The sequence below is a fragment of the Myodes glareolus genome, chromosome 6 (genome assembly GCF_982192425.1).
Source record: "Myodes glareolus chromosome 6, mMyoGla1.1, whole genome shotgun sequence".
In the NCBI taxonomy this organism is placed as follows: domain Eukaryota; kingdom Metazoa; phylum Chordata; class Mammalia; order Rodentia; family Cricetidae; genus Myodes; species Myodes glareolus.
The window spans coordinates 12,792,762-12,812,111 of NC_142031.1; the positions used below are offsets into that span (position 1 = coordinate 12,792,762).

Consider the following 19,350-nt stretch of genomic DNA (forward strand, 5'->3'; position numbering starts at 1 on the left):
GGCCACATACCTTGGCTGATCCCTTCCAAAGGGGAAGATGGCCACAGCAGTATGTACAGGCCTCTGTGGTGCTGGCCTTGTTATCTTTCAGCCCTTTTGGCCAAGGGCAGATAAGAAGCCATAAGCGGAGCTTAGAGAGATGGGTCAGTTGGGAAAGGGCTTGACTCGCAAGCACGAGGACCTGAGTTCAATCCCTAAAACACATAAAGCGCCAAGGTCTGTGTGGTGTGATATGCATGCATGTAACCCCAATGCTGGGGAGTAGCAAGCGGATTCCAGGGGCTCTGGTTCTCTCACCAGCCAGACTTAGCATACTTGGCAAGTTCTAGGCTAATGAGATACCCTGTCTCAATAAAACAAGGTGGATGGCACATGAGGAATGATAACAGTAACCAAAGTGTCCTCTGGCCTACACATGCGCGCATGCACACACACACATACACACAATGCATACTCTCACACATGTGCATGTACACACACACAAATACATACACAATGCATACTCTCACATATGTGCACACACATACACAATGCATATTCTCACGCATGTGTGCACACACACAAATATATACACAATGCATATTCTCATGTGCACACACACACAAATACATACACAATGCATACTCTCACACATATGCGCACGCGCACACACACATCAATCAAACACAGAAAAAACACAAGTGGGCAGTTAAAGGAGAACCCAGCCTGTAAAGGCACACAGGACACCTGGCTAGTGTCAAGAGTCACTGCTATAAGCGTGGAAGGATCTGGAACAGATTCAGAGGGAGAGTACAGACCTGCGGTTTCTGGGCAATGTGTTCTTCAGAGCCAATGTCTGAGGGCCTTCCTCCTGGCCCACTGAGACAGAATCCGTGTAGCCATTGTGCAGCCATTGCCTCACGGGACACGCTGCCCTGAGACATCTTCCTCTCCGCCCCCCCCCCCCCCCAGCTGATAGAGAGGATCGTGCAGGTCACCGAGGACAACCTCAGCTTCCAGCAGAGGAGATGGACCCTGCAGAAGGAGACTCATCTGAGCAACTCCAAGCGGGAGGAGACCACGGAGAACATGGAGAAGCTGAGGGCACGGCTGAGCAGCTGCCAGGTAGCCTCTGACCCCACAGGCTCGCCACCCCCTTCTCTCCCTTCTCTGCTGCTTGCCTAGAAATGGTCCTGATTTCTGGAGAGGTTGCAGAAAAACATTCTCCTTTCATAAATCAACCTTCCACTCAAAAATGCCCCCCGGGGAAAGTCGATACGGCCAGGAATAGATGGCCGACCCTTTTCAGGTAGTGTCAGCCTGCTGTGCCCAGCATCTCACATCTGCGGACCAAAAATAGCAAAGGAAAAGAGTGTTGTCCACATTGAACATGGACAGATTCATTTTCTCAATTCAACTCAAAATATAGCTCAGTCAGGAACATGCTGGCTGTACAAGCATGAGGACCTGAGTTCGAATCCTTAGCACCCACGTTAAAAAGCTGGGCAGCACACACCTGTAACCCTAATGCTTGGGGAAGCAGATGCAGAAAGATGCTGAGGCTTGTTTGACACCCGATTTAGCCAAAGAGGCTAGCTCTAGGTTCAGTGAGAAATACTGCCAAAGAATAAATGGGGTGGGGGTGGGGTGTAGTTAAGCCCTGGCGTGCATGAAGTCCTGGGTTTGATCCACATCACCACAGAAAACTGGGCTTGCTGAGGCAGGTCTCTAATGCCCGTGTTTGGGAGGTGAAGGCTCTAGGATCAAGGTCATTTTACACAACAAGGTTGAGGCCAGGCTGGGTTTCATGAGACCTTATCTCAAACACCCCAAAAATGTCCTTAAAGCAAGGTAGAGAGTGGTCGAGGAAGACCCCAACATTCACCTCTGGCCTGCATACATACACCCCAAAAGCCAGTCGTGTGCCAGGGAAGTTTTGATTTTGTTTGGGGTGGGCTATCTGCTTTTGTCGTGCAAGGAACGAAAGCTTTGACCTCATACACAGCAGGCAAGTACTGTAACCGAAGCCCATCTCCACTCGGACATTTTTCAGGTCATTTTTCTCCTAGCATGTACATTGTGCTAGTTATTAGAAGTTGCCTAGAGGCCATTTAAAGTATACAGAAGGATGTATGTAGATTGTATACAAGTGTCATGCCCCTTATGAAGGGATTTGAACTTCCTCAAATTTTGGCATCTTTGTCTTGAAACTGATTAACTCCTCAGAGACAGGAGGAGATGGTGGACCAGCTCTGGGAAGTCCCCAGTTCTGGACGTTTAAAAAAAAAAAGAAAGAAAGAGGGGGGGAGGAAGAAAGGAAGGAAGGAAGGAAGGAAGGAAGGAAGGAAGGAAGGAAGGAAGAGAAAGAGAGAAAGAAACCACAGTTGGGGAAATGACTCGGTTGGTGAAATGGTGGCTTATGCAATCCCTAGACCCACATAAAAAAGCCGAGCATGGCTATGCATGTCTGCTAATCCCTGCACAGTGGAGACAGGTGCCTCCATGGGGCTCACTGGCCAGCCAACTACCCTACCCAGTGAGAGCCTCTAGCTCAAAAAACAAAGCGAATGGCCCCTGAGGAGCCACACCTGAGACTCATACCTCCTCACCCACATGTGCACACACGTGCATGAACACACACACATGCACATACACAGATACACGAGACAGAGACAGAAAAAGAAACAGATGTTTCTGCTCAAAATCCTCATTTTCTGGCCCAGCAGTGCAAACTATTTCCAGCCCCTTGCCTTCCCCTCTAGAAGAGGCGGGGCGAAGGTCCAGGGTGCCCTCAGTGCCCCTACTCTGAGCAGTTAGAGCACGCAGCTGCCTCTGCTTGTCTTGCAATCAGAAGCTGCTATTTGGGGAGTTTTGTGCAAATGTTGGCTCGTCAGTGGTCTTTCCAACAAGTCAGGAAACCACACTCTCTGTCCAGCGCGTGTGTTGATCAGGAATTCTGATGGCTTGAAGTAGCCAGATTCGGTTCTCACGTCAGACAGATTGACGCAGCAGTTGGGCATTCCACAGCCTAAAAAGGAGACCCTGTGCCCATCAAAAGAGGGGCTGGGGACATGGCTTGGTGGATAGAGTGCTCACTGTGCAAGCATGAAGACCCGAGTTCAAATCCTCAGCACCCGTGTAAAGTAGCCAGGCCTGGCTGCAGGTGCCTGTAACCCAGCATTGGGAGGTGAAGACAGGCGATCCCAAGAGCCCACTGACTAGTCAGGCTAGCTGAAATAGTGAACTGGTGGTTCGCTGAGAGACACTGTCTCTGGGCAATAAGGTGAGAGAGACAGGAGAACACACACGCGCTCGCGCACACACACACACACACACGCACACGCACACACACACGCACACACACACGCGCGCACACACACACACACACACACACACTGAGGCCAAATTAAAATGGGAGAAAATAAAGAAACTGAATGAAGCTGGGACACCCCAGGGCAGTGGTGGCTTCATGACGGCTTCCTCCCAGGCCAGTCACACCAGGGCCATTTATAGATGCTGGGTCTGTCTGCTCATGAGCTGTCTGTTCTCAGGCTTGCCTGAGGGAATCGTGCAACAGCAGCGACCTGAAGAAGGAGGTGGGGCTCCTTCAGCACCTGCAGCTCAGCCCACCCGTGGCAGGGCTTCAGAAGGCTGTCCTGGACATCCTGCGGGTGGCCCTGTCCTGGCTGGAGGAAACGGAGCAGCTGCTTAGGGACCTCAGCATCGAAATGTCGGGTTCCGACAAAGGTAACCCGGCCCTTTTCTCTCCTACGGTTGCATGTGTCTGGAATGTCACCATGAATCCTCCTGAAATAGGACACGCTGGTGAGGAGGGAATTTGTGAATCATTAGGGCTGGCTAGACGGCCCAGCAGGAAACTTCGTGAGCTGGGTTCAGTCTGCAGGATTCATGGTGGAAGGAGAGGACCAGCTCCCAAAAGGCAGCCTCTGGTTGCTCCTTACAAACCTTCACACAGAAGAAACAGGAAATAGAACTTAGTGTTTCTAAGTAGAGGGGCTGGAGAGTTGTCTCAGCAGCTAAGAGCCCCGGGATTCCCAATACCCATATGGCAGCTCACAGCCATCTGTAACTCCAGTTCCAGGGGATCTGATGCCCTCTCCTGAGGGCACACGACACACAGGCTGACATTCAGGCAAAACACTCACACATGTATAAAACTAAACAAACAAACAAACATTTCGAGAAAAAAAAACCATGTTAAGTATAGCCAGGTATGGTGACTGTCCAACAGAGACAGACAGATCTCTGTGAGTTTTAGGCCAGCCTGGTCTACATAGTGAGTTATCATTAAAGGTGACAGCGGCCAAATGATAGCCAGACCAGGGGTGGAGAGAGAAAAGATTCTACTGTCTTTAAGAAGTAGTAGAATTGAACACAGTCAGAAAATGGCAGAAAGATACCGATCTACGTGACTGTTAAGTCTCTGGCATACTGGATGCAGCCCAGGTTCACGGGAAAGGATGGGTTCAAGTGATGCGGAGCTCAGGAGGCAGCTCCACCTGGATAGAGACCGGCGATGCATCCCGTACTCAGGGGAGTTCTGCCACTTTGGAAGAGGTTCATAAATATCTGTGGAAGAGAGATGGGAGGAGAAAGGAGTGAGTGTGAAAGAAGGAAGAAAAGGCAGGTGGGAGGTGGAAAGGAGGAAAGATGGGTGTGGGCAGATAGGAAGGATGGTAGATGGGTAGACGGTAGACGAGTGGATCAGTGAGTGGATGGGTGGATGGATGGGGGATGGGTGGGGGATGGGTGGATGGATGGGTGGATGGGGGATGGATGGATAAGGGATGGATGGGGGATGGATGGGGGATGGGTTGATGGGTGGATGGGGTATGGATGGGTGATTGTGTGGGTGGGTGGATGATGATGATGATGATGATGAATAAAGCCATAGGTGTGGACAGTATACAAAATGATCATATAGAGTGAGTGGAGAGAGCTCCCAGGGACACACTTACAGTAGCACCAACATTTGGAAAATTGTGGCCATTCCTTGAAAAATTGCTACAAAAAGGGCTGCATAAACATGGCATTCATACAGCTGTTAATGAGACTATAGAGAGATGTTTGCATTCTGATGCTTTAGCCTCCCAGACAGGGTGTCTCCAATATAATCCATAAGGCAGGGTAAAGTTGTTTTTTAAAAAAAAAAGTAAGAATAAACTTAATTTATCTAAATGTGTACACAGAAATGAGAGATGAGGGCTGGGTCAGAGGTGAGGGAGCTGATGTGTTCCCACCCACCAGTGGCTCTCCAGCCGGAGTTGCCAGGGGAGGAGTGGCCTAGGCTTCTGGTTGCTTGTCCAGGCTGGAAGCAATAGGAAGCAGATCCGGGTCTCTCCCTCGGGTAACGTTGCACCAAGCTGTGTGCACACTGTCCCCTCCTCACTCCCAAGACCATCTCTGTCATCACTGTCTGTGTCTGTAAACGGAGCCATCTGTTGCTGTAAAGAAATATGGATATGAAGTTAAGCTGTTGAGGCGGCCGTTCCAGAAAGGCTGAGAAAGACGGGCCTTGGGCAGCACTGCTCAGACCCACCGTTGTTCTCTCCCGGCTTCCACCCTGAGCTCTGAGCAGCGCTGGGCTGGGCTATGCAGAACCTTCCTCTGTTCACACACACTGTGTATTCAGGGACAGAGGATGGGGGGTTCCTCACTTCACACTGTGTATACAGGAACAGAGGATGGGGGGTTCCCCAATTCACACTGTGTGTACAGGGACAGAGAATGGAAGGTTCCTCACTTCACACTGTGTATTCAGGGACAGAGGACGGGAGGTTCCTCAGTTATACTGTGTGTACAGGGACAGAGGATGGGGGGTTCCCCAGTTCACACTGTGTGTACAGGAACAGAGAATGGAAGGTTCCTCACTTCACACTGTGTATTCAGGGACAGAGGACGGGAGGTTCCTCAGTTATACTGTGTGTACAGGGACAGAGGATGGGGGGGGTTCCCCAGTTCACACTGTGTGTACAGGGACAGAGAATGGAAGGTTCCTCACTTCACACTGTGTATTCAGGGACAGAGGACGGGAGGTTCCTCAGTTATACTGTGTGTACAGGGACAGAGGATGGGGGGTTCCCCAGTTCACACTGTGTGTACAGGAACAGAGAATGGAAGGTTCCTCACTTCACACTGTGTATTCAGGGACAGAGGACGGGAGGTTCCTCAGTTATACTGTGTGTACAGGGACAGAGGATGGGAGGGTTCCCCAGTTCACACTGTGTGTACAGGGACAGAGGATGGAGGGTTCCTCAGTTACACTGTGTGTACAGGGACAGAGAATGGAAGGTTCCTCACTTCATACTGTGTGTACAGGGACAGAGGATGGGGGGTTCCTCACTTCACACTATGTGTACAGGGACAGAGGATGGGGGTTCCTCACTTCACACTATGTGTACAGGGACAGAGGATGGGGGGTTCCTCACTTCACACTGTGTGTACAGGGACAGAGGATGAGGGGTTCCTCACTTCACACTGTGTGTACAGGGACAGAGGATGGGGGGTTCCTCACTTCACACTGTGTGTACAGGGACAGAGGGAGGATGGGGGGTTCCTCACTTCACACTGTGTGTACAGGGACAGAGGATGGGGGGTTCCTCACTTCACACTGTGTGTACAGGGATAGAGGATGGGGGGTTCCTCACTTCACACTGTGTGTACAGGGACAGAGGATGGGGGGTTCCTCACTTCACACTGTGTGTACAGGGACAGAGGATGGGGGGGTTCCTCAATTCACACTGTGTGTACAGGGACAGAGGATGGGGGGGGTTCCTCAATTCACACTGTGAGTACAGGGACAGAGGATGGGGGGTTCCTCACTTCACACTGTGTGCAGAGGGACAGAGGATGGGAGGTTCCCCAGTGCAGGCGCCTTAGTGCTCCTTATCCACAGCTTGCTTTTGGGGGGAGGTGATCTGTGGATCGCTGGTGGGATGGGGGCTGCTGGCTGTGCTCTGTGATTACAGTGACTTTGCTTCTGCAAAGTAAAGAGGAATAGACAAAGAGTAATAAGAGGAGCAGTGGGGAAGAGGAAGTAGCTGGCAAAGGGGTTTTTCTCTCGGCTTAAGCAGCGTTAGATTGAGATCCCAAAAGACTGAAAGGAGCGGGCGAGCTGGAGTGCTCCCTACTTTCTGCACCCTGCCCCTGGTTCCAGCACAGAGCTATCTGCACAAGGAAGAGAAGTGGAAGGAAGAGGGCGGGGAAGATGGAGGGGGTGCTGGTGACGATAGTGGTGACTGTAGCACTGAAGATGATCATGATGAAGGTGATGGTGGTGGTGGTGGTGGTGGTGAAGGTGATGGTGGTGGTGGTGAAGGTAATGGTGAAGGTGATGGTGGTGGTGGTGGTGGTGGCTAAGGTGATGGTGGTGGTGAAGGTGATGGTGGTGGTGAAGGTGATGGTGGTGGTGAAGGTGATGGTGGTGGTGAAGGTGATGGTGGTGATGGTGAAGGTGATGGTTGTGATGGTGAAGGTGATGGTTGTGATGGTGAAGGTGATGTGGTGGTGAAGGTGATGGCGGTAGTGAAGGTGATGGCGGTGGTGAAGGTAGTGATGTGTTGCAGGATATTTGATCACACTGTGAACCCCAAGATTGCAGTACTAACTAGAAAAACTGTTTCTATTTGTGGTGTGGCTCAGCCCTAGCACATACCTTTAATCCAAGAGCTTTCTGATTGAATATTGTAAACAAGATTGGATAAAGTCAACTATAGGTCAAGAGGTGGAGCAGGTAGCTGGTTGACAGAAAGTGACCATAGAGAGTAAGAAGGAGCCAGAAGGACAGATAGGCACATAGGAAGTAGAAGGGAGAGACATAAAGTTTAAAGAGAAGTGTTGGAGACAAAGAGGAGGAAGGAGTTTTCTGGGGTGCTGACTAAGGAGGAAAGTCAGTTGGGTCCTCTCTCTGCCCACTCTGAGCTAGCAGGCCTTCACCCCAACATCTGACTCCCAAGTCTTTATTGATAAAATCAAATGATCAAGATTTTGTTAAAAACAACAGCGGTGGTTGTATTAATTACTTTTCTATTGCTCTGGTAAAGCATCACGACCAAGGCAGCTTATAAAGAAAGCATTTGGTTGAGCTTCTGGTGTCAGAGGGCTAGAGTCCATGATGGCAGAGCGAAGGCATTGTGGAAGGAACAGCTACCATGATGTCAGAGCTCACATCTCAAATCACAAGCAGGAGGCAAAGAGAACACACCGGGGATGATAAGAGATTTTTAAAACCTCAAAGCCTGCCATGACACACCTCTAACAAGGCCATGGCTCTTAATCCCTCCTGGAACCAAATCTTCACACATACGAGCCTATGGGGGCCACTGCTATTCAAACCACCACAGTGGTGATGATGAGGGTTTGGTAAAGGTAATGATGTCGGTGTTAGTGGTGATGATGGTGAAGATAATGGTGATGCTGATGATGCTAATGGCAGAAGAGAAGGTAGTAGTGACAATGGTGGTGACGGTGACGATGGTCATGAAAGTCATTGTGATTTGAGTGAGAAGGGCTCCATAGGCTCACAGATTTGGTCACCAGGGAATGGCACTAATTGAAGGAATTAGAAGAATTAGGAGGTGTGGCCCTGTTGGAGGAAGTATGTCACTGGGGTTGTTCTTTGAGGGTTCAAAGCCCATGTCAAGCCCAGAGTCTCTCTCTTTCTCTGTGGATCAGGATGTCGCTCTCAGCTACTGCCCCAGCACCTGCCTGCATACCACCATGCTCCCCGCCATGATGGTAATGGAGTCCACCCTCTGAAACTGTAAGCCAGCCCCAATTAGATATTTTTCTTTATAACAGTTGCCTTGGTCGTGGTGTCTCTTCACAGCAATAGAACATTGACTAAGGCAGCGGTGATGGTGACGGTTGGGATGGTGGTGACAACAGGGATGGTGGTAATGATGGTGATAGTGGTGATGGTGATGGCTGTGATGGTGGTGATGACGGGGATGGCGGTGATGGTGGTGATGGTGGTGATGGTGATGGTGACAGTTGTGATGGTGGTGACAACGGGGATGGTGATAATGATGGTGATAGTGGTGATGGTGATGGCTGTGATGGTGGTGATGACGGGGATGGCGGTGATGGTGGTAACGGTGGTGATGGCGACAATGACGTGGTAGTCATCTCCAAGCACTCGTACTTCTACACCATTCTCAACACGTCCTTGTGTACCCCTACTCGCCCTCACAACAGCCCTAGGAGGCAGAACTGTTTGTCATTTTGAGAATGAGCAAGCCATCTCTTAAAAACAGTTCCTATGATCAATCTACCAGCATGCAGTGATCAAGACACTTGCCACCACTGAGACCAGTGAGGAGCCACGTCTGCTCTCTGCCATCCACTAGCACCCAAGAGCCTGGGTAGTCACAGTTCCTGAGGGAAAAGCGGGAACTGTGGGTCGTCTGACACCTCCTGGGTCCTTAGCACTGTGACTGTGTTTCCCTCCTGGGTCCTTAGCACTGTGACTGTGTTTCCCTCCTGGGTCCTTAGCACTGTGTTTCCCTCCTGGGTCCTTAGCGCACTGAGACTTTTGTTTCCCTCCTGGGTCCTTAGCACTGCGCTTCACTCCTGGGTTTGGAATACTTGCTAGGTGTTTTATGAGCCTTTGTATCCTCCCACCAGCCCAGTGAGGCAGGTGTTAACGCTGTCTCTATTTTCACTAATGTTAAAAAAACAGCCGTCTGGCAGTCAGAACTCACCACGAGGTCAGTGTGTTTCCAATCATGGCCCCCCACTTCCTCAGAAGGTCCAGCAGAGCACCAGGTGCCTACATCCTACAACACAAGTCCTACTGTGACCCCAGGCAGAGACAGACCATCAATGTCACTCCCCGGGTGACCCTCGTCCCACTCACGTTAGAGTCACGCCCTGGTATCTCAGCCTGCTTTCCGTTACTATGGCAGAACAGCTGAGTCTGGACAGTTTATAAAGAAAAGACATCCATACAGCTCCCATTCCCGAAGTATCTAGTGAGGCCTTCCCGCTGCGTCAAAGTGACAGAGCCAGCTGCTAACTGGGTCTATCTCTTGACAAAGCTGCAGTGTCCCTTAGAGGCCCCATCTCCAAATACCATGACGTATGACTCTGGGAACTGTTTCAAAGTGAACTTGGCTGAGGACATCAGCTCCAACAAAGCCCCCCTGCCTTGGACTCTCCTTTGACCCTTCTGTCTTTGAACTTGGGACCCCAGGCTTGGAATTCCAGATCAGTGCTCCATTGGGCGGGCAGGTTCCTTACAACGCTGCATTTCCACTTACCTGTTTGTAAAATGGTCAGCAAACCTCACTAGTTGGTATAAGGGGTGAGTGCCTGCCTGGCCCACAGAGAGCCTTTGATAAAAAACGAGCAGCTGTCATCAACAACCACAAATACTTGGTGACATAGTGTGGCAGCCACCGACCTGTGCCTGGGTAGAAACTGCATCCGGACCCCACCCAACCTCCACCAGGCAGTGAATTAGCACTTAGCAGGGCCCAGAGAGAAAGAGCCCTTTCAAGGCAGCCTTAGTGACAAGGCCATGTGTCCTTTCCTGATCCAGGTCCCTTTGACCTCGGAGCCTCGCTCCTAGGAAGCACCATGCTTCCTGCATCCCTTCACAACAGCGTTCCAGGACAGAAAACTTGCATAGCAAGCAAGCTCACAAGTCCTGAGATAAACCCCAGAGTGGTCCAGGTTGCCTAGTGTGAGGGAGCCTTGAAGTCTTGCTGCTCGGCTTCCAGGGAGCACCGCTTCCCATCTGATTAACGAAGGGAGTGCTGGGAAGACAGGAAACATAGAAGGGGAAGCCTTGAACGTCAGCGGCCCCCCACGCAACTCTCAGCCTCCCCTGATAAGGGAAAGAAAGGATTGTTTAGAGATACCTCTACAAGCCTGTCTGTGTCCATTTTTACAACTCGGGTGGTGTGGGGGGAGATCCACACTTCTAGAAGAGCTGAGATATGCCATATCTTTAAGTGGGGGAAGGGAAGATAAAAAGCTCTCTGTCATCGTCATCGCTGCCATTGTGGGCTGTCAGCTGACTCGGTTGCTCCCGTGCCTCTGTGTTCTCACAAGGCTTTCAAAGTCAAGGGATCCCTGACCAAGAAACAAAAGCCAACTCGTCCCACTGTCCCGTGGGTAACAAGGTCAGGCACAGCTTGTTAAGACCCTGTGGAGGTTTACAGCAGCAAGGCTGTTCACACTGACTCCGGGGCGACGCGTTCTCCAGGGGCCATCTGGTCTACCAGACACAGCTCCAAGTTTTTATGGCTGGAGATTTAGGCTCAACTGAGGCGAAGATTTGCTAATCATCTCTTTTACATGAGTGAGCTGGTTGGATCAGTAATCAGTATGTAGAACCTTAAAGAAGAAAGGGGAAAAAAGAAGGAAGAGAGGAAGGAAGAAAAATGAAGGAAGCAAGATCCAGTCATACCAGAGTTCAGGAGGCCTGAGACCTGACGAAAGAAGAAAGAAGTTACAGAACAATATGCAAACCACGTTCCTTTTTTAATTTTTTTGTCAGTAGCTGACCAAAAGAAAGATCTGGGGATGGAACACACAAAATTACGGACTATCATGGCGACAGGGTAGATCACAGAGGACCTTTGCTTTTTCATTCAGTCATTCAACCTTTGTGTGTGTGTGATTGTTTTTGTTTCTTGAGACAGAGTCTCTTACCTGACTCAGATTGGCCTCCATCTTGACCCACAGCTGAGGATGACCTTGAACCTCTGACCCTCTTATCTCTGCCTCCTGAGTGCTGGGATTACAGGTTGCATCCGGTTTACACTGGTGCTGGGAATCAACCCCAGGGTGTCCCACATGCTAGGCGAGCCCTCTACCAACTGAGCGGCACCCCAGCCTCGGCAATTATTGTGTGCTGACCGCTCTGTGGAACGCTAAAGACAGAGCCGCAATCTCTTTCCATGACCAACTTCTATAACCTTTGGGTTTTAGTAATGAACACGTAAAGCCTTTGTAACTGAAAATATCACGAAATCTTGCTCTTCTCCCCAAAGGTAAAATCCCAACATGATCATATGTCACCATCGGACCTTGAGACACAGTCTGCACCCCGTCTCCACTTCACCTTCAGTTGCTCCCCACCATGGTCCTCTCTAGATCCCACCCATGATGTGGCCCTTCTGGTTGTCTCCTGAGTCACAGGTGGTGGCTGAATGAGAGCCTCGACTGGCCCTGGCCACAGGTGGCACCCAGTTCCTCTCTCATCAGCTCCCCTTGGGGTCCTTCCGGTAGTGCAGATTCCAGGAATCTCAGAGCTGGCCGTTGTCCCGCATCCTCTCTCTCAGTCTGCTTCTGCAACCTATTTCAGAACATCGTCCTTGACCATGTACGTGGGCATGCCTTTGGATACAAGCAAGTCCCCTGCCTCTAACTCAGCGCAGGAGCCTCTAACATCTCAGGGATATCTGGCCATGTTTAGAGACCTTTTGTTCTGTTGATGGGCTGGCCGAGAGAGATACTTCTGGCATCTGACAGAGGCAAGGGAAACTTCTAGACACCCTATAGAGCAGTGGTTCTCAATCTGTGAGTCTCGACCCCTGTGGGGGTCACATATAAGATATCCTGCACATCAGATATTTACATTATAATTCATAACAGTAGCAAAATTACAGTTATGAAGTAACAACAAAGGAATTGTATGGGTGGGGTCACCACAACATGAGGAACTGTATTAAAGGGTTGCAGCATTAGCAAGGCTGAGAACCACTGCTCTAAGGCATAAGACAGTCTCCACGGCAAGAAAGGGACTGGCCTACCTTACCAGTAAAGATGACCTGTCGCCCACTCCTCTCTAATTATCCCAGCCTTTATTCTGCAAGCATGGTCTTCCCAGAGCAGCTCACTGCTCGGTCAGTAGCCGAGCCACTTGTGGCTCAGACCCTGCTGGAGTCAGGGACCACCAGCAGCCACCTCACTCGAAGCTCATCCGTCAGCTGGGGCATGACAGGATGCTGCCGTGGGGGAGGGGAGCGTCCACTGATTCAGCGCACCAGGCACACAGCGGGTAGTGACACCCAAATGTACAGAGGTGCATTGTTCGTTTCTGAGGTGTTTAAATCAAGGCGGTACATTTTAGGCTCCTCCCCATGCCTGCCAGAAACAATCTTCCGATCTTTAGCCTCCCATCCAGCTCCACCTGCCATTTCTCCCCGCCGCCGCCACCACCTTTCAGCTGCCCAGGGAAACTCCATTACTCCCTGGTCCCCACGGGTCTTCATCCTCTCATTGTTGTGCTATGTGCTGCTCCAAGTCACCACTGCCCAAGTGTGGAACATGTGTGGGCTTTCTCGCTACTCTCGAGGCCAGCATCTAGACCAGTTACCTTGTTTTGTTACCTGGCCTCTGTCTCCTTATGAGAATCACTGTGATTGTGTTGAGTCCACACAGAAAACCTAGGACAATCTCTACATCAGAGTCCTTAACTTAAGCACACTGGCAAAGTCCCTTTCTCCGCGTACTCACAGGTCCCAGGAACTAGGACCCAGTCATTGGTGCCATCATCCCTCAGCCAGCCTCAACTTCTATTCTGGAATGTTCTCCCTCCCACTCTGCCCACACCTAGTAGCTCCTCAGTCAAAACGGCCCCTCTCCCGAGACCCTCACACTCCCCTGTTCTCCCCTGTCACGTGGGTGCTACCCATGGTTCCTGTGTGTTTCTTATCTGTCAGGGTGGACCCGTCACTTCAGACTACACTCTAAGGCCTGAGAGGGTGTGGACTCACAGAATTCCCCACTCTCAATTTGCATACAGAAAATGTTTGTAAAATAGATGCTTTATTGATAGGTTTTTAGTTTCTACCAAAACGGAGTCATTCACAATATGGATTTGTGTCTGGTCTGTCTAACAACCACTTAAAAATAAAAATGTTGGATGACAGTCCGTCCTGTCTTGATGGGAAGGCCACAGTACCTTTGTCCGCCTGTCTGCAGATTGCAGATTCCGTAAGTCTTCATGCATGGCTGAGTGATGCACATCTGTACTGGGGGCAGTTAGAATACTGAAGCAGAAGGGTCACAAATTCAAGGCCAGCCTGTGCTACGTAGCAAGATCACACACACACACACACACACACACACACACACACACACACACACTCTTGCTGGTTTTGTTTTTACAAGACAGCATTTCTTTGTATAGCCCTGGCTGTCCTGGAACTCGACTTTGCAGACCAGGCTGTCCTTGAACTCACAGAGATCCACCTGCCTCTCCCTCCTGAATGCTGGAATTAAAGATGTGAGCTGCCACGAAGGGGCAAGACCACATCTCAAAAAGGATAGACATAAACAAAAAGAGAGGAAGGGCTGGGCCAGAGGGAGGGGTGGAAGTGGGGGAAGAAAAGGACACAGGGGAAACTGATACCTCTCCTCCCGCCCCTCTTTTTAAGGGCTCTCTCTGTCTCTAATATATCTTCTGGAACATTGCAAGAAAATCATGAGCCAGACCCAGGAACTTCGGGTGATTCTTTACGTTCTCTTCTCTCCTCCCCAACTGTGAATTTGAATTTGTTTCCATGCTGTGGGTGAGTCAGCCCCCACCCTCCTGCAGGTGACAGGATTTTCCATTGGCACAAAGGGACTGAGTCCAGTGTCTGAGATGCTTCACAAAGGAATAGACAAACACAGAGCATCTGCTGTATCTGACCTCCTGGGGTAACCACAGTGCTTGATTTCCTCTATAAAAACTCCGAAAGAGGGCCAGTGAGGTGACTCAGCAGTTCAGGGTGCTCGCCACCAAGCCTGACCTCCTAAATTCAACCCCCGGGACCCACACGGTGGAAGGAGAGAACTGACTTCCAGGCTTCCCTCTCATCTCCACTCGATGCCATGACACATGCCCCCCCACACACACACACACGCAGATGGTGGACCAGATCTATAGCCGGCAGCTCATCAGTTCCATTCCGCAGATATGGACGTTGGTGATCAGAGAGGTTGGTGATAATCTGTCACACAACTATTTGGATAAAGAATCTAAAGTAGGAGCCTTCCAACAATACTAGCTGCCATTTACTGAGCACTTACTACGCACTATGCACTGGGCTAAACATCCCCATCATGTCACAAATAAGATGCAGGAAGGATGACTCCTCCTGTTTGGAATGGGGAAGCACGTAGAATTAACTAGAGCAGGGATCTCTTGTCTAGGACCAGGGTGTGGCATCTTAATATTCTTGCTGTTTCCTCGCCAGCCACTTCTCTAGACCAAGAATGGTTCAGCCATGTTTTTAAGGAGCTTTTATGGAGGGCTTTGCTCCCTGGAAGATAAACAATTCATAAGGAAGGAGAAAAGACCCCAGTCTCTCCCCTGTGGGGTTCATTTGGCTTTTCTCTCCATGCAGGTCCAGGTGAGCGCTTCTCAGGAAACTCAGCAGTCTCAGGAGAAGGAGTACCTGGCCGAGAAGGAGAAGCTGAACAAAGAGAAGCTGGAACAAGAGGAGAAGCTAAAAGCCAAAATCCAGCAGCTGGCAGAAGAGAAGAAGGTAAGGTGACCCATGACAGTTCCTTTGAGGCTGAGAAGTGGGAACTTTCCATGGGTCACTGGGGGCTTGGGGTTGAGCAGTGACCTCCCCAGCTTTTGGATTGGTGTAATGTTCTAAATGAGTTGAATGGGGTGAATGATTGGGTTCTAAACCCACAGTAATGGACTGGAAAGATGGCTCAGTGGTTAAGAGCATTGGCTGCTCTTGCAGGGGACTGGTGTTTGCTTCCCAGCACCCATATGACAGCTCATAAGCATCTATAACTCCAGTTCCAGGGAGTCCAATGCCCTCTTCTGGCCTCTTTGGGCACTGCACACAGATAGCACACATACATGTGGGCAAAACACCCATACATAATACATAAAAATAAGTAAATCTTTAAAGAGGGGGCTGGAGTGATGGCTCAACAGTTAAGAACACTAGCTGCTCTTCCAAATGTCCTGAGTTCAATTCCCAGCAACCACATGGTGGCTCACAACCATCTATAATGAGACTTGGTTCCCTCTTCTGGCCTGCAGGCATATATACAAGCAGAACATTGTATACATAATAAAATAAATAAATCTTTTAAAAGATTAATAAATAAATCTTTGGAAAGAAAAGCATCACAGAAAGATCAAGTGGAAAAGGCAGGTATGTTGACATTTCAGGAAACGGTGCCCTATTCATTCTACATTGCAGCTAACTATACTAACAGGAGTGGTTACAAGACCCATTGTATCAGACTCCGTGGAGAAGGTGGAAAGTGTGTCCAAATCCAGTTCCCGTCATTCTCCTGCATCACACTTGAGGACCTCCTCCCATTCTGTTGCTTTCTTTGCTTTCCTCCTTGGTCAGTGGTTCATGACCTCATTGCTTGGCTGTGTTTACAGACTCTGAGGACAAAGGCAGGAGTGTAACCCAGGCTCTGGGGTTGGCAACTTTGCAAAGCATAACCGTAGTTGGTAGCCACAATCAGAGCGGGTGTGGAGGGCCGTGCATTTGTTCCCATCTGCCAGACTCCAAGTCCTCCCAAGAACCCTTTCTCTCCTCAGGAAGGGACAAGGCCTTCCACAGCATTGCCACCTCTTGTTGGCTTCAGACTCGGACAGTCCTTCTCTGCCACACACCTGCTCCCCGCCCTCTCTCCAACCTCCAGTTCACAGTCAGTTTCTTTGGGGTAGCTGTCTCCTCCTTCCTCTTTGCCTTTCCTCCTTATTAGTTATTCAGTGTGTGTGTGTGTGTGTGTGTGTGTGTGTGTGTGTGTGTGTGTATGTGTGTGTGTAAGTCTGAGGACAGTGGCAGTCAGTTCCCTCCTTATGCCATGTAGGTCCTGGGAATTGAACTCAGGTCATCGGATATTGCAGTAGACATCTTTGCCGTTTCCCTAGCCCCCTTCCTGACTCTTGTGAAGTGCAGGGTATAAAATGGGAGAGTCAACAGCCAAAGCTCGTAAAGGGAAGATTAACAATGGCTGCTGTGCTTATCAGCCTTCTTGTTGCTAGGGTAGAATGCCTGAGAGTTTTTAAAGGGTCTTTTTTTTTTTTAATCTCAAACTCACAGAGATCCACCTGCCTCCACCTCCCGAGTGCTGGGATTGAAGGCATGCACCATCACTACCCGGCTTGATTGTTTTAAAAAGTTGTAAAGAAGGAAGGATTCTTTAAAAAAAAAAAAAAGTATTTTGTGCACACAACCGTGGGTTTCATTACGACATTTCCACGCCTATATAACATTCTACAGTGACCCTATTCACCCCATTACTCCTGTATGTCCCCCTCAGTTCCGCCCCTCCTCAAAACAGTCCCCTTGGCTTGCTCGTCACACTCTGCAAACTACTTCCCAGGTGTGAAAGACCACGAAATAGGGTTGAGCACAGTGACACACGCCTTTAATCCCAACACTTGGGTGGCAGCAGCAGGCAAATCTTTGGGGGCTAGAGGCTAGCCTGGTCTACATAATAAGTTCCAGGTCAGCCTGGAACTCAGTATGCTTAAAGTAAAGAGATAGTCTAGTGCTGGATCCATAGCTCCTCATGCAACCTGTGGACCAAACCTCCCTCATCAGTTCCACACATGAGATAAAACATGATGCTGGACTCTCTGGGTCTGACTTCTTTCTCTTAACGTGGTGATTTCCAGTGCCACCTATTTCTCTGCAAACTGTCGTTCCATTCTTCCCTACGGCTGCTTTATGCAACACGACACATTTTCTTTCCATGTCTGTTTACCTGCTGAGGGGTGTCCAGCCTGTTGCTTGTCTTGGCTGTTATAAATGGCCGGGTGATAGACGTGGATGTGCAGGTACCGCTGGTTTGGATTCATTTAGAACCTGGATTGTAGGGTAATTGTGTTTAGCGTTTTAAGAGGAAGGAAGAGTTTACGTGTTTGCCGGACCCCGTGCACTTAGCAGAACATTACAGAGTCAGGAGCGTGTGGCAGAGAGGGCCCTGTGCTTCCTGGTGGGCAGGAAGCAAAGAGAAGAGAAAGGAGCAGGGATCAGTGTAACCCAAGAGAGTTATGACCAACTTTCTGCTCAGTATAACCCAAGAGAAGATGCCCTGCTGACCAACTTTACTACTACTAAGCCCCACGTCCTAAAGTTTCCAGAACCTTCTAAGATGACGGCACAGGTGGGAACCAAACCTATCCAGCAGGAACCTGTGTTTCAGATTCAGACCACAGAAGCCGAAATCACAGTGGTAGATTTTAGAGAAGAACCAAGTGGTCAATCAGCTTGACCCCGGAGATTCACCTGAAAGAAACTCTGTGGACTTTAGTCCTGGTGTGCACGTGCGCGCGCGCGCGCGCGCGCGCGCGTGTGTGTGTGTGTTCGTGAGTGTGTGTGTGTGTGTGTTCGAGCGTGTGTGTGTGTGTGTGCGTGCGTATGTGTGTGTGTGTGTGTGTGTAGACATGCTCATGTCATGGCCCATGTTTGAGGACATAACACAGCTTTCAGAAATCAGCTCTCTTCTTCCACCATGTGACTCCCAAATATTAAACTCAAGTTGTCAGACGTGGCAAGCAAGCCTCCTTACCCACTGAGCTATCCCAACAACCCCTCCTTGCTTTGTGAGACAGGGTTTCTCACTAGCCTGGAACTTGTCAAGTAAGCTAGACTACCTGGAAGCTAGAACCCAGGAATTCACCTGTCTCCTCCTCCCCGGGACTGGGATTACAAGACCACACCACCATGCCTGGCCTTTCTTTTCTGTGTATCTCCGTGTGTGTTACACATTCATGAGGTCATGCATATTCATATGCATGTGGGGGTGTACATATGTGTGCGACTACACGTGCATAGCATGTACTCGTATGCACTCAAGCGTGGAGGCCCAAGGGTCCTCCCTGATCACAGTCCACATTATTGATTGAGTCAGGGTCTCTCAGTTGAGCCCAGAGCTCACAGACACAGCTAACTATTGAGCTTGCTCAGTACTCCCTCTTCTCTGCTTCTAGAATCCTGGAATTACAGACAGACTGACACACCCACCCAGCATTTCCCTGGGTGCTGGGGACCTGAACGCTGGTCCTCTCCCTTGCACATTTCACCTGCTGTGCCATCTGTCCAACCCCACACCTGTTTTTAAGCAAACATCAACTCAGGACCTTGTGCCTGCATGCCAAAAAGTGCTTTCCTGACAGACTGTGCCATCTCCCCCTCACTGTCCTGCTTTTAAATGACCCTTCCTCTTGTACTAAACTTGTCTCTAAGTTTTAGCTCATCCCTCAGCCTCCCTCCCATGAATCCTGGTTGCTCCAAGGACTTTTTTTAAGTGGCCAAAGAAATGTCAGGTGTTGTCATCAATCCAGCATTCATTTATGATGATGATGATGATGGTGGTGGTGGTGGTGGTGATGATGATGATGATAACTACAATTATGAT

General features: G+C 49.9%; 1 protein-coding gene across 3 annotated transcripts in view; it reads left to right on the plus strand.

Moving 5' to 3' along the window:
* The window catches only part of Fhad1 (forkhead associated phosphopeptide binding domain 1), a 130,230-nt gene that overhangs the window by 59,918 nt on the left and 50,962 nt on the right, over positions 1 to 19,350 (plus strand). For all 3 annotated transcript variants that reach the window (XM_048426648.3, XM_085690317.2, XM_085690318.2), the window contains 4 exons: positions 952 to 1,104; positions 3,531 to 3,726; positions 14,391 to 14,461; positions 15,345 to 15,485. In XM_048426648.3, coding sequence (XP_048282605.3) covers positions 952 to 1,104; positions 3,531 to 3,726; positions 14,391 to 14,461; positions 15,345 to 15,485 — 561 coding nt within the window. The remainder of the gene's footprint in view (positions 1 to 951; positions 1,105 to 3,530; positions 3,727 to 14,390; positions 14,462 to 15,344; positions 15,486 to 19,350) is intronic.